Source organism: Carassius carassius, chromosome 23 (genome assembly GCF_963082965.1).
Source record: "Carassius carassius chromosome 23, fCarCar2.1, whole genome shotgun sequence".
NCBI lineage: Eukaryota > Metazoa > Chordata > Actinopteri > Cypriniformes > Cyprinidae > Carassius > Carassius carassius.
The window spans coordinates 22170158-22185190 of NC_081777.1; the positions used below are offsets into that span (position 1 = coordinate 22170158).

General features: G+C 40.9%; 1 protein-coding gene across 1 annotated transcript in view; it reads right to left on the minus strand.

Moving 5' to 3' along the window:
* Positions 1-1760: 1760 nt before the first annotated feature.
* The window catches only part of LOC132101514 (mothers against decapentaplegic homolog 6-like), a 31472-nt gene continuing 18199 nt past the window's right edge, over positions 1761-15033 (minus strand). Inside the window, exon 4 of the mRNA XM_059506544.1 lies at positions 1761-2691. Coding sequence (XP_059362527.1) covers positions 2150-2691 — 542 coding nt within the window. The 3' untranslated portion in view covers positions 1761-2149. The remainder of the gene's footprint in view (positions 2692-15033) is intronic.

The window sequence follows — 15033 nt, forward strand, 5'->3', positions numbered from 1 at the left end:
AAAGCTGCTTACATGGCTTTTCCGTTTTTCATCCTGCTTTTTCTTTTTCTCTCTCTTACTCACTCCACGCTGGAGCTGTGCGTTCCCAGGCCTGGTAGCTCTTGTTCTCGCTATTTCTCTGGACCTCACCCAGGCCTGGTCTAATTAGGCCCCCTTTTGTACCCACTGAGGTGCCTTGTGTAATCTGTGTACTATGTGTCTCAGGCCTAGCCCTGCCCAGTATAATAGTCTGCCAGTTCCTCCCCGAGTGGTGATCCGGGCTCTCTTCCCATAAAGCAGACACAAAGGAGCAGGATAATGGCCCCCAGTTGCAGTTAGAGAAGCCACTCCTCTGGGCCGTTTGAACTCGGCACGGGGCTGGCGGCAGACACCGAATAGGGAGAAAGAGCTTTGCTCTCGGTGTGAGATGGCAAAGCCGTTTCTGCAATACCTCCAGTGTTGCGCATCCCTTTGTTTACAGCACTGTAAAATTTCCAGTCCACAATCTCAGCGCATTGTTTGCCTGCGTGGACCAGAATGTTGTTTTTTGTTTTCAAACTGGCTTTGGGAAGGTTAGTCCTCAGCCCCCTCCTCCTCTCCCCCAGTGACTCTGACAACCAACACCCACAATTAGAAAGGAAGCCAGCCCTACCACATCCACCTTGGAAGTAGTTTACTGGCCTGCACATACTTTCTTTTAAAGGTCTTGGTTTTGCAATGTGCATTCATGGAGATATATCAATGCACTGGGACGGGAGCCATCACCTCCTCTCGTTGCAGAAGAAAGAAGTGCAGCTGGTCCCATAAACCACTGACCACGGACGCTGTGGATGCTAGTTGGTGAGGAGCTGCAGGGACTGAGCAGAGAGGAAGCCATGCTTGAGGATACATCATCTTCAGATAAACTCCTCCTTTCTCTTCAACAACGGCCAGCAAGGCTCTCAAGGACCTCAAGGAACTCTGGCTGTAACCTCCTCTCAACCAACGTGTAGATGTGAGCTTGGCTCTGGAGCGAAATGGGAGATTGATGCCTAAAATAACTTTGGGCCACCGAAACGACCTCCCTCGGTTTCAAAATGTTAATTCCAGAGGTTTGAACAATTTTTTGAATGACAGCCAATGCCCAAAGCCCCAGTTTGAAAACTTAGTTTCAATAGCATGGATTTCTTTTCACTTCCACGTCGATGGTTTGTTTCATTAGCAGGTTGTGTGAAACATCACGTCCTAACCAGGCACAACGTTACCAGCGAGAAGCAACTTTACAAAATTACATTAGATAGCAAATCAGAGACATTTTTACAGAACGTAATGCAGAACGGGATTTTTCGACCAATCAGATTTCATGGTGGTCAGGGCTTCCCAGAATGGTGTCTGGAAAAAGTCACATCTGGTTAGGACACCATGAAAAATATAATTGAGGATGCAGTAAGACACAAAGCCTTGTATCAGATGAAGTTGATAGTTTACACTTAAAAAATAAATGTTATTTATTGGCATCTATGGTTCAACAAAGAACCTTTAGTATCCATTGAAACTTGTCATTATACAAAATGTTCTTTATAGTGGAAAATGGTTCTTTAGATGTTTTCACACTGAGAAAAAAAAGGTTCTTTGAAACATATTCAGTTAAATGTGCTTTGAAGAAACCAAAATGATATCGCTGTGAAAACCCCTTTTATTCCATTCACATTAGCTTCTTTTTCATGTTAAAATAAGCATTTAGAAGCAAATATTTTTATGGGTAAAAAAAGGGTAAGTGAGAGACAGAAAGCACAGCAATATTATGCGAATACTTTATTATCAATGTGTGAACGGTGTTAGCTTTTCATCTGGATATTAATAGTATATGAAAACTATACACCAAAACCAGGCTTTTCCTTTTTTTGCTGTATAATTATTCAAATTGGTATTGAAAGATTCTTTATCTTTATAGATATTTATATATATAATATATAAGCCAAAGTGCATTTCCCGTTTTTTTCCTCTTGTCCATGTACACATTGCACCATACATAAATAATTACATCGTAAAAATGACTCCAGTATTTACAAGTATAATATATATTTCTTATAACATATAAAACTTTATATTAAATCTAAGTAGATGATATTTGGGATAGTCTGTGGAGTCCAAAAGTCTCTCAACACTATTGAGTCCATGTGTGTATGTGTTATCTGTGGTTGTTGAGGAGGATCTCGAGCCAGCACGGGCAGGAAGTGATGAACTGGCGGGAGTAACAAGGGCCCCAGCCTTTCGCGAAGCTAATGCGCACACTGTTCGGGTCATACGGTCCGTCTAGCAGCTCGGACTCAGCCCCCTGCCTGAGCATGGACGAGCGTTCGTAGTCAAACACTTTGATGGAGTAGCCGGGCATCACCTTGCGCACCACCAAACTACGGCTCCCCGGTACGTCCAGGGTAGGTGAGTTGACGAAGATTGGGTGCTGGCTGCGATTGTAGGCCCAGACTCCGTCTGGCTCTTTGCTGAGGAGCAAGCCATAGCCGATCTTGCTGCGCGTCCGCTGCACAGTGCTGCTACGCTGGTCCAGGCTCAGCTGGCCGAGGCAGAAGCCCGTGCCTTGAGGTAGGTCATAGAAAATGCTGACAGCGGGCTGATACACCATGTAGAGGCGGCCCACTCTTGTCCGATGCTCCCAGTATGCAACGTTACACCAATGACTCTGCTTGGGGGCGTCAGGTGACAGACTGGCATCTGAAACAACAAAATAGAATGGGTCTGTTAGTAAAAAATACAAGCAGATAAAATTAAAACATTTAGAAAACCAGAAAGATGGTTTATTATGTGGAGTTGAATGCTGCATTGTCATGTGCTTCCTCAAGAGGGCGCTACTTCAAAACTTAATTCATTAGTTGTTTACTTGTATACTGAATGCAAAAGCACAGCTGAGGGTGGGAAATTAAGAACAAAACAATTGCCCACAAACCAAAATTAAATTTTTTATTTGACATTAAAAAATACTTCAGTTGAAGATTTTATGCTCCAAAACACATGCATACCTGCAATGCACACATTATAGAGAGCAGCCAAACACCCTTTAAATCAGCTCATTTAATTCACTTTCATGGCTTAGGAGTCTGTCTGCAGACTTCCATTTGGTGCTAAACCCTGAGTGAGTTACAGCTCCATCAATACGTGTCTATCTCAGCCACACACACTCTCAAACGTTTCCAAGTACAATGCCCCACACATTGTGTGCATTTCTGCCCACTCTTTCTTGATCCGGGGAGAAAGCATTTGTGGAAAAGCTATGAGCTCATATCCGGCGACAACTCCCTCCCCGTCTCTATCCTCCTCCACATTCCTGTGGGTGGGTGATGGTGGTGATGGCTTGGGTGGAGAGGGAGCGTCCCCTCCCTGCCAACTCCTGCTGTGGGCCTGGGGACAGCTTTCAGCTCCCTGACAACTAAGCACAAGTTTGTGAACCCCTGACCCCTCAGGCTTCACGCTATCAGCTCAGATTAACTTGCACATTGAGTGATGCCATTATTTCGCTCCTGAGAGGCTATTGGCAGGGAGATTTTAAGGGCCAGATCTGTTCATTCAGGGTCGAACAAATTCATTAAAAAATGAAACTTTTGACATCACTTATTCACCCTCCTGTCATTTTAAACCTGTATGCTGTTCGTTTTCTGGGTGAAACAGAAGCACAGGAGAGTTTAAGAATCTTTATTAAGATTTTTCATATAGCAACAGTTCACAGTGACCAAGTCTGTTGTGCTCCAAACAGGATTTGTGCGCTATATTTTCTGTCTTCTGAAGCTGTATTACAACCCGATTTCCGGAAAAGTTGGGACGTTTTTTAAATTTTAATAAAATGAAAACTAAAGGAATTTCAAATCACATGAGCCAATATTTTATTCACAATAGAACATAGATAACGTAGCAAATGTTTAAACTGAGAAATTTTACACTTTTATCCACTTAATTAGCTCATTTAAAATTTAATGCCTGCTACAGGTCTCAAAAAAGTTGGCACGGGGGCAACAAATGGCTAAAAAAGCAAGCAGTTTTGAAAAGATTCAGCTGGGAGAACATCTAGTGATTAATTAAGTTAATTGATATCAGGTCTGTAACATGATTAGCTATAAAAGCTTTGTCTTAGAGAAGCAAAGTCTCTCAGAAGTAAAGATGGGCAGAGGCTCTCCAATCTGTGAAAGACTGCGTAAAACAATTGTTGGACAACAACAATTGGAAAACTTTAAAAACAATGTTCCTCAACGTCAAATTGCAAAGGCTTTGCAAATCTCATCATCTACAGTGCATAACATCATCAAAAGATTCAGAGAAACTGGAGAAATCTCTGTGCGTAAGGGACAAGGCCGGAGACCTTTATTGGATGCCCGTGGTCTTCGGGCTCTCAGACGACACTGCATCACTCATCGGCATGATTGTGTCAATGACATTACTAAATGGGCCCAGGAATACTTTCAGAAACCACTGTCGGTAAACACAATCCGCCGTGCCATCAGCAGATGCCAACTAAAGCTCTATCATGCAAAAAGGAAGCCATATGTGAACATGGTCCAGAAGCGCCGTCGTGTCCTGTGGGCCAAGGCTCATTTAAAATGGACTATTTCAAAGTGGAATAGTGTTTTATGGTCAGACGAGTCCAAATTTGACATTCTTGTTGGAAATCACGGACGCCGTGTCCTTTGTGTGATTTGAAAGTCTTTTAGTTTTCATTTTATTAAAATTTAAAAAACGTCCCAACTTTTCCGGAATTCGGGTTGTATATTAGTGATGTACTGAAATTTCGGCAAACGTAAAAATAGGGCCGTAATCATTAATCATTAGTAATCGATACTGCAATAATGTGTAAAGAATTTACTTTATGGAGACAATGTGGATAAGCTGCAATGGGTAAACTTCCGGATGGCGAAAAAAGATCCAAGAGCAGCAAGTAAAATTTGTTCGGCTGAAAAATTGATATGTAAACATCACATTAAAGTTAAACATTACTGTAACGATATCAACCTTCATATTCATCCGGAAGAAGGAGGCGGGAACCGGCGGACAATCAAAAACATTTTAATAACAAAATAAACACAAAACAGCGCACCAGCCCCTCACGGACGACTGGTGCGCATAAAATAAAAACCAAAACACAACTAAAAGCCCAGGCCTGGTCCTCTCTCGTCCTTCACTGTCGTCGCTCCAGTTTTATATCCTTCCATCTCCTCCATGGGCCTCGAGACCGGTGGGACGAACAGGTGTAGTTCATCTCCAATCACTCCCCCGGCCTCGCTCCCATGTCCCTCGGCCCCGCCCCACTCGTCACATACCCCCATCGCCCCTCGCAGGCCGGGGGGTACTCCCGAGACTGCGCTCTACTCCCCCCCCCCCTCCCTCCGGGGGGGCCGCTCCCGGGGACCTGCGGGAACCTGGGGGTAGGACAGGCGAGGCGAGAGAAAAGGAGATGGAAGGAGGAGCGACAGAGACGAGAGAGGGGAGAGAGGAAAAAAAAAAAAAAAAAATTCCGGTTCCCAGACGCACCGCTGCTCGGCCCTCCACCAGCTGGGTGATCTCCTCCGCGGTGCCTGGCGGTGGCACTGGACGGCCCTCGGCGGACGGCACGACACTCCTCCGCCGCCCGGTGGACGGCGACGGCTCCTCCGGTTTTGGGCAGCCGGCAGGAGTCCCCCGTTCCCTGCTCCTCCCCGTTCCGGCGGAGGCAGCAGGCTCCGGCCACCTGGCGAACGGCGCCGACTCCTCCGCTCCCTCACGGACGGCAGCCGTCTCTCCACATCGTGGGCGGCCGGTAGCGAGCTCGCCCGTCCCCGGCAACTCGCTCCAGTCCACCGCCTCGAGCGTCCATGGCGGCACACTCCTCGCCAGCTCGATGGCACCGCGGATTCACCACAGCGGCGAGGGATCTTCAGCAGCGCGTCCCTCCTTCTCCCGGGCTTCGGCACCACTGTAACGATATCACCCTTCATATTCATCCGGAAGAAGGAGGCGGGAACCGGCGGACAATTAAAAACATTTTAATAACAAAATAAACACAAAACAGCGCACCAGCCCCTCACGGACGACTGGTGCGCATAAAATAAAAACCAAAACACAACTAAAAGCCCAGGCCTGGTCCTCTCTCGTCCTTCCTAAAAGCCCAGGCCTGGTCCTCTCTCGTCCTTCACTGTCGTCGCTCCAGTTTTATATCCTTCCATCTCCTCCATGGGCCTCGAGACCGGTGGGACGAACAGGTGTAGTTCATCTCCAATCACTCCCCCGGCCTCGCTCCCATGTCCCTCGGCCCCGCCCCACTCGTCACAATTACATTAAAGTTTATTTACAGCTTTGGTTTTATTTCTGTGCATCACTAGCAAAAATGTAAGAGATTACTGACTCACTGGTAGCACAACAATAACATGAAACATCAATACCATCACTCATCAATAATGTATGTAATGTTATTAGTTATTGTATGTCTGGTGCCCAAATAGTGCCATATTTAATTTGACAGCCTGAATAAGTAAAAAAAGACTTTGGTAAAAAAATTAAAAAAAGACTTTGAAAAATGTTGGTACGTTACTCAAACAGAGAAATTGCAAGGCCTTTGAAAACTTGGAATATATTTTAAAAGTCCTGTAGGGTCAGTATGAACCTATTTGTTTGTTGTATAAGAGAAGTGCAAAACGATTCTTCAAAGGTCTAATTTTGTATTCTGTGTTCATCAGGTTGAAGAGGAATAAATATTGATAGAATTTGCATTGTTGGATGAGCTATCCTTTCACCAGTGCCAAGATAGACGATCAACACAAACACAAAAACACAAAATAAATAAAAGAAAGAAATGTATTATAGGACAACTACTGCCCATTCAAGCACAACTGTTTAGACGTGTGGAATCAGGACCAATTTTAAACACACTTTTCTTTAATGAAATGGCCCCTTGTGCTGGGCTCCTGCGTGTTAACATTACATCCTCTTGCAAGGTGGTTTTTCTGCTGGAATGGTCTAATGAAACCATTGCGCTGGCCGTTTTCATCCAAAAACACTTCATGGAGAATGGTGTGAATAAATCATAATAATCATGCAGATCTTGTCTTGCAGATTGTTCTCTATGTTAAAACATGGCTTTATGTTAGGTCAATGGAAAGGATACAGGAAGACATGCTTCCAGCTATGCTGCCTAATCAGGGCTGAATTTGAACTTATACCTAAATCAATGAGATGCAGAAAATGAAACAATGCGGCAGGAAGTTTCACATGGCCGTCTAACATAGAAGTGCTGTGATATGATTAATACCCCCCATTCTAATGTGAGCCAGAGGGAGACAGAAAGGGGGTGGTTGAGTCTGCGCTGCCTGTTCTGTGGGTTTAAACAGAGGTGCAAAGATGAAAGGTTAATAATCTATTTAATGTTTAGCTTGGGAGCTAACATTTCTCAGCCCAGAGACCGGCCCTTTTCCTGAGGGTGTTGTGCATGTGTGTTCATGTGTTTTAAGTATATTAGAGCTGAAGAGAATATCAGCCAATGTTTGTGTTTGAGAGAGGAGTGTGTATTTTGGGCTTTTCTCGCCTGAGCGGTGCCGTGTGAGTGTGTGTCAGTAGAAAAGGAGACAGGGAAGGAAGAGAAGTAATCAGGCAAACTCATTAGAATCTTAGAACTCAAATCCAGCCAGTGCCATCTCTTTGTTTTGCAGATTTACTCTTCCTTTACACTCCCTGCTGAAAAATCCAGTCTAAGATTGGAACATGGTAGATGCTTTCAGACCATCCTGGACCAGCTACAAATCACCTACCAGTGTTCAAATCTGCTTAAGATGTTCAAAATGTTTTCTGCAATTAAATTTATGCATTTAGCAGAATTTTGGAATATGTCCACCAGCTAGTGACCTAATTGCAAAACATAAATAAAATCGTTTACATCAAGTAGTTTTTATTTATTCGGTTAATTTTACATAAAAAAAAAATTTCTAAACATTGTGAAAACCCATAAAACAATACATTAAGTCTTTACTTAAACTTACTCAACTGGATTATTCAATGTTTTGCCAATTTTTGCTAACATTTACCTATATTATATATATTGCATTTATTTTGTTATATGTAAATTATAACATTATATAAATGACAACATATAAATGTGTATATTTTGTACTGAAGAAAACATAATTAAACATCTAAAACTAATTAAAAAAAATGTTTTACCCCAATGCCAAATATACTTGTATATGCATACATTTAACTTAATATTAACTTAATAACTTAAATAAGTACAAAGCTTTTTGGATGCAATGCATTAATAGCTATAATTAAATTTATGTAAAGTATATAATTAAATAGATTTAGATATTTTATTATTTATTATTGTATTCATTTTCTTAAAAAAAATATAGGCAGTGGCTATTTGCACTGTTTAAATAGCGACAGATGATATTTACACTAAGTGTAAATAGAAATTAGATGCTATTTACACTAAGCAAAAATAACATTTTCTTAGCAATACTCTATTTACACTAAGTGCAAACAGCCATAGCTTCTATTTACACTATGTAAAAATAGCAGGATTTTCTGCTATTTAGACTACTTATTGCAAACAGTGGCAAATATCTGCACCTCACTATTGTAATGCATTATGAAACAGTATGCAATAATAAAGTATTGACTTTAAATTATGTTTGACTAAAATTATTAAACGAATGCTGACTTCTTGTGACAATAAAGTGCTACCTACACCTAACCCTAACCCTACTCCATACTTCATTTTCAACTTTTCGATTATTTTCCTTCATTATTACTGAAAAAAAAATGCCTTTCTGATGTGATAGATGATAGAATGAGTTTGGCAAAAGGTGGATTCGAATTCGGGTCGATCACTGGAGCTGTTCTTTGATAGCCGCCAACAAAGCGGGCTAATTGCACTTAGTGTAAATAGACACTCTGAAAAAGATATATAAAATTATTCACAGTGTTGGGGGTAACACATTACAAGTAATGCGAGTTATGTAATCATATTACTTTTTTTCAAGTAACTAGTAAAGTAACGCATTACTTTTTAATTTACAAGAAAATATCTGATTTACTTTTTCAAAAAAGTAACGCCAGTTACTTTGTTTTCCTATTTATTGACTGACAAGTCTCCTGTCCCCATATCGGGAGAATTACAGAGGCAAAAAATGTATTTAGTATTCATCAAAATTAATTAAAACAGTGAAATGCAAACTCAGAATAGGACGCAAACCTGCAATAATTAAATATGTTAAATATCACAAATGTATCTAATCCCATTTTATTAACTAATGTCTTTGCTGCTGACCTTTGATGATCCAGTTCAACCATACTAATAAACAAAAATTACTTTTGATAAATTAACAATTGTGCTTCATTGTTTTTTTGTTGTTTTTTTATTGCTGAAGAGTGTTGAACCTTCTCCTGTGTTCTACTGTACAGACGTGTATTTACTTTTCCTTCAGCCTGAGGTTTATTCATTTTTTTGTGTGAAAGGGCTTTTACATTTGCTATAAATAGAACTTTTTATATTAAAAACATTTAAGCCCTGTTCATATTTAAAAAGTAATGCGAAAGTAATGCAAAAGTAATGTAACTTATTACTTTGCATAAAAAGTAACTAAGTAATGTAATTACTTACTTTTTTAGGGAGTAAAGCAATATTGTAATACATTACTTTTAAAAGAAACTTTCCCCAACACTGATGATGCACAATATAACAAAGCTACTCAAGCAGCCATTAGAAAGTTTTCCTTGCTAAATATTCATATTGCACAATGTCTGTCATCTCTGCATCATCCTGTGCTTCATCGGGCCATTTATCTGCGCACTCCAACTCAAGAAACAAATTCGGCCCACTGCATGGCAGCGTTTGGGTGTGCATGCATGTGTTCAGGTAGGGGCTTGAAAATGCACATCAGCAAGCGCACAACAAGCAGGATACAGAGTTCCTGTCTTCCCCTTCCCTGGAGGCCTCACTCATGAAGCTGTGAAGAGCCTCTGACAAGCCGCCAGAGCTAGAAATGCAGTCTTACTCAGACCAGGGAAGACAGACAGACGGACGGCACTGCGGCTCTGATCACAGCCAATGATGGAACTTTAGTATAATAAACCTCATTTAGGCTATCAACTGCAGAGAGTAGGTGTTAGTTCAAAGGCGGTGGACATCTAAACTCCTGTACCTTCATGACTCAGCAACAGTTCAGTGTTAGTTAACGACACTTAAGTTCTGTGGGCCCATCACTTTGAGTACAGATAATGACGGCAGACAAAGTGCTAACTAAAGTGAGAACGCCTCAGAATTCTTCAGTTTTTCTCTCTCTTTCGAAGCACCAGGACATACTTCACGAGGGGTGGAAGACAAAAGCTGGGAGCAATTACACTTCTCTGCGTTCGTTTAACCCCAGCACCTTTCAACAGCTCAGTTTACCCATTAGAAAGGTAGAGTATGTTATTATATTCTCAAAACTGTCTCCGTCGGTGTCAATCTCCTTGGAGACACACGCTGTCAGCGGCTCCAAGGGGATGGCTGCGTCTGACCCCTTCCCGAGCTCAGACAGAACGACTGAAAAAACACAAAGATTCACAAACATGCTGGTGCAAAATTGGTCAAAAATGCACCAGTTGCTCGAGGAAAAGATTATATTAGAGTAGTAAACCGCTCAAAGGAAAGCAAACATGGCCAGCTGAGTTCAAACAACGGCAAGGGCCTTGTTGACTTACAAAGTAAGAGCTTAAGAAGACTGTGAGACCAAAGGTTACTTTGTCAGAAGGCTAAAGTCTTTTATTTAGTCCCTATTGATATTTAGTTTTCAGACAAATACTAGCCCCTTGAAAGCTTGAAATGAAAAAAACACGCACACACGCTCAGCTAGACAGCCACAAAGGTATTTCCTTTGAAATTCAGAGCTTGGTCATAATGCTCTGGTGGACGTGCTACTCGATCAGTAAGGTAAACATGCAATTCACAGTCCGTTCCCAGGCCAGACGGTCACATTCACATCAAAAGACAAAACAGTCTATGTTGGACTGGACGGATTTGTGATATATATACAGTGTGTGGCCATTAGTGGGCAGGACCGTTTTAGGTTATTTACACATGCAATGAAGAAACGTAGAGTAATGAGAAAAATATAGAGATGGATGTTCCCCAGACAAGTCAAGACGAGGAATAGAGTGTTATTAAGGGGTGTTGTTAAGAACAATTGTGTGGTTGTTTACGGCTGTCAAGCAACAGTGCAAGGATTCAGCCGATTTACAGTCACAGTCGTTTGTATATTAACTATTTTACAATGTTTGAATGGGGCAAAATATAGTTTTTATAATTTCATTTGACTGTTGTCAGTCCTATTTTAAAAGTCCTGTACCTGTAGCGTTCAAAGCTGGTTTTGGTCTTAAAAAAATAAGCAGCCCAGATGTTTTCAATATCGATAATAGTAAGAAAGGTTTCTTGAGATTAGTATGATTGTGACACTGAAGACTTTAGAAATGGCTATTAAAAATTTTCAATAAATGACAATATAAAATATATTAACATAGAAAACAGTTCTTTTTTATTGTAATATTTTTCACATTAGTACTGTTTTTACTGATGTTTTAAATTAAATAAATGCAGCATTGGTGACCATAAGAGACTTCTTTCAAAAACATAAAAAGTGCTCTTAAAATATAAGTATATTATATGTGCACCTGGTTATATTGCAGGTGCTTAGTGAACAAACTGTGTTGTTAACTTAGTGTTAAGCTGTTTCATGTATTTGACCCATTGTGTTTAGGCAGTTTATTATAAGCAAAGACAACAGGAATGGTATAAAATGAATTATGCATGAAAAAATGTGGACCATACATTGATCATATTGTATTTCAAACAATGTCTCGCGTTACTTTTTTTCTAGATGCACAGGAGCGAGACTTCACATAAGGTGAAACGACTACAAGAAAAAGAGATTTGTAGGATATGCTCACAAACACACTCCACCACACCAAAAAAAAATCATTTGGGGTGAGTTGGAGGTAATTAACTTGAAGTACACAAAAGGGGGTTGATTTCAATGGCGATGCTATGTAATTATCCACTAATGCTTTTAAAAGCACCATGCAGGGAGGAGAAAAGTCAAGAAAGGAACCGCCTCGGGGTAAACACACGTCCATAGAGCTCTGGGCAAATCCAAAGTGAGAGAAAGATCGAGAGGAAAAACAGCAGCTTGTCATCTCTTCCCACCAAACTACAGGCCCACATCCCTGTCTTTTTCATCCCCTCTAATCCAGGGAATTCTGAAAAGATGAACTCATTCCTCCACAGCACTCCTGCCAGACCCTTTAACCAGAAAGGGAAAGAGACTAGAGAGAAAGAGAGAGAGAGAGAGAGAGAGAGAGAGAGACACTGTTGCTTTGGAAATAATGTGATCCTAACATTCATGGCAGTGAAGCTTTCTTGAATTGAACTGAACTGAGAGCGAGCAAGAGAGAGAGACATGGAGAGGGAGGGAATGGAGGGGGAGTCTGAGTCTCTTATCCTGTGCCAAGGATTAGATTCCCTCCAGCTATTAGACTGTACCACTGCACTGACAGGCGGAGGGGGAGAAGGACAGAGAGTGTTTATGTGAGCAGGAGAAACAGATCGAGAGAGCACAGTGAAGTTTTATGATGGACAGAATTCATCTTTTGATGCCACTCTTGACAGGCCTGAGCATTCTTCTTCTCACTGGGGTCAGAGAGGGAAGCTGGAATTAAAGTTGCTGCCTCCGGCCTCTCTTTGGTCCGGCTCTGATTTTTTAGACAACTATCACTACAGGGCGACTTACAACACACTAACGGGCCACATTTAGGCTGGCGTCTGTACTATCTCTGCCATCAAAGACTGCTTTATTAGCCAGACGCACAAACTGTGGCGGCACTCTCACACAGATGGGTTTCTTTCTCTTTGACCCGCTCTCCTTTTCTTCCCTTCAGTTCATTAATTTTAAAGTTTTTACAGTTTTCTCAGGCTCCTTGTTACCATTGCTGGGCTGTTAAAAGTGATGAGACTAACTTATCAAAGGCGGCAGAAGTAAAAGCAATAGAATCATGCTGAGAGAATAACTCTCTATTCCATTTTTGAGAGAGGATTAAATATACCATATACACTTTCGTATATATGACTATTTCTCTCTCTATCTCTCTCTCTCCCTCTCCCTCTCTTTCTCTCTCTCCCTCTTTCTATATATATATATATATATATATATATATATATATATATATAAAATATAACTATTTTCTGTCATAGGTTGCAACACTCAGCTCCAAAAAAAAATTGGGCTATGCAATCTTTAATGAAAATGCAGATAAACAATTCACAGCCTGAATTTACAGAGTGCACGCAGATTGCAATGCAAATGGCAAGTGTGTATTTTAATCCCTTCACTATGGCTCTATAGTGTTAATGACAACTTGGTCAAATGTGCGTAAGATTCACACCTCAGACCCATATAAAGAACAGCTTAGCTAGTCAGATTCACTGACGGCCGCTGCTGCCCTGCCTCTCTGAATTTCTTAACACTCACTAGTGTTGACATTTCAACACATGGGCCATCTGAGCCCAGAGCAACAAATGAACGAGTATGTGGTCTCCCCAGGTCAGATCCCTGGGCCTCTGCCGTGATTTCCACAGCAGAGTCAAACGGTGCGAAGACCCACAGATCTGTGTACTGATCTCCACGGGTGAGACTTAGCCAAAAGGACTGGGGGATCCAAACCGAATTCCTTTACCATGAGAACAGACGGGGCAGTGTGAAGGACAAACTCCCAGAAATACAGACCATCTACTGCTCGCTTGCAACCTCACACAGCTCCTGCTTCTATATGGGAGTGTGGGATAGATTATTGGTTTGTGTTTGAGTGTGTTTCAAGGTGCAAAAGCAGATTACAGGTGACTGCATAGTATTTAAGAAGCCATGAAAATATCCATTACTTATGCCATAAAGATCTGATGAACTCTGAAACCCTTGCACTAAGTACTTATCTGTCATTTAGTCAACACTTTTATCCAAAGCAAATTACAGTACACTCATTATGGGGACATTCCAAAATATTGCATTTAAAATCCCTGAAAAATAATTACCAAGTTACACCAACCTGTTAAAAACAACTCTTTAAAACAATATGGATGGCTCTGCCTATATTTCCACTGGATCAAAATATAAAATATAAATATCTCTTACATGTGCATGTGTGTTTATGGACAAAATGGGCAAATGATAGTCCTGTTAATTTTTTCTCTTTTAAGTGTCATCCTTATTGCTATTCAATGAATAAAGATACAAAAAATACAAATCAAGTGATTATGTTCTGTTAAGTGTAATTTATCAGAAATCTAGACTTTGATCACCGCAAATATTACTTTCATAAAATATATTAGCCTTACATTAATGGAAAATGGGCTCTGGCAGCTGAATGTTACACAGCAGGTACAGTTTCAGAGCAGGGAGCCAGGCCAGCGGTTGAGACAGTTCTTGAGCTCAGGTTAATTTAAGGTGAAAGCTGTGTATTTGGATACAGCTCATCTGCAAGGTGATGGACACATACTCAGCTCAGATGATGGCGTGCTATTGATCGGCCCAGTGGATCATAAACACTCAAGTGAATGCATCCTGACAGCCATGCCGTCTTCGCCTTCTGTTTCAGTCACAAAAGCTTGAAGTCATGCAATTGCTGGGTAGCTACACAGCTGCTTTCTAAAACAAAGCAAATTGTTTATGTTACCCCATTAAAAATGCACAAGCGAGCACCTCTAATACTTTGTGAGATATCAAATCTGTCAGCATGGACGAAGAGACAGTTTAATGCTCTAGGGCTTGGCAAATTTTTATAAGACAAACTATTTTTTATTTGATTCTACTTCATAACAGTGTCTTTTAAGAACAAATACAAAAATATTAATGTATCAAATATAATCTAAATGAAAATAATTAAGATATCATTTTTACATAAAACAAACTTAGTTTAGAACAGTCTCTTTCTTACCTACTAAGCTAAGTAAGAAAAACAAAGACACAGAAAGACTGAAATAGCAAAGCACCAATGGCATAGCCTTGAGGCACACCA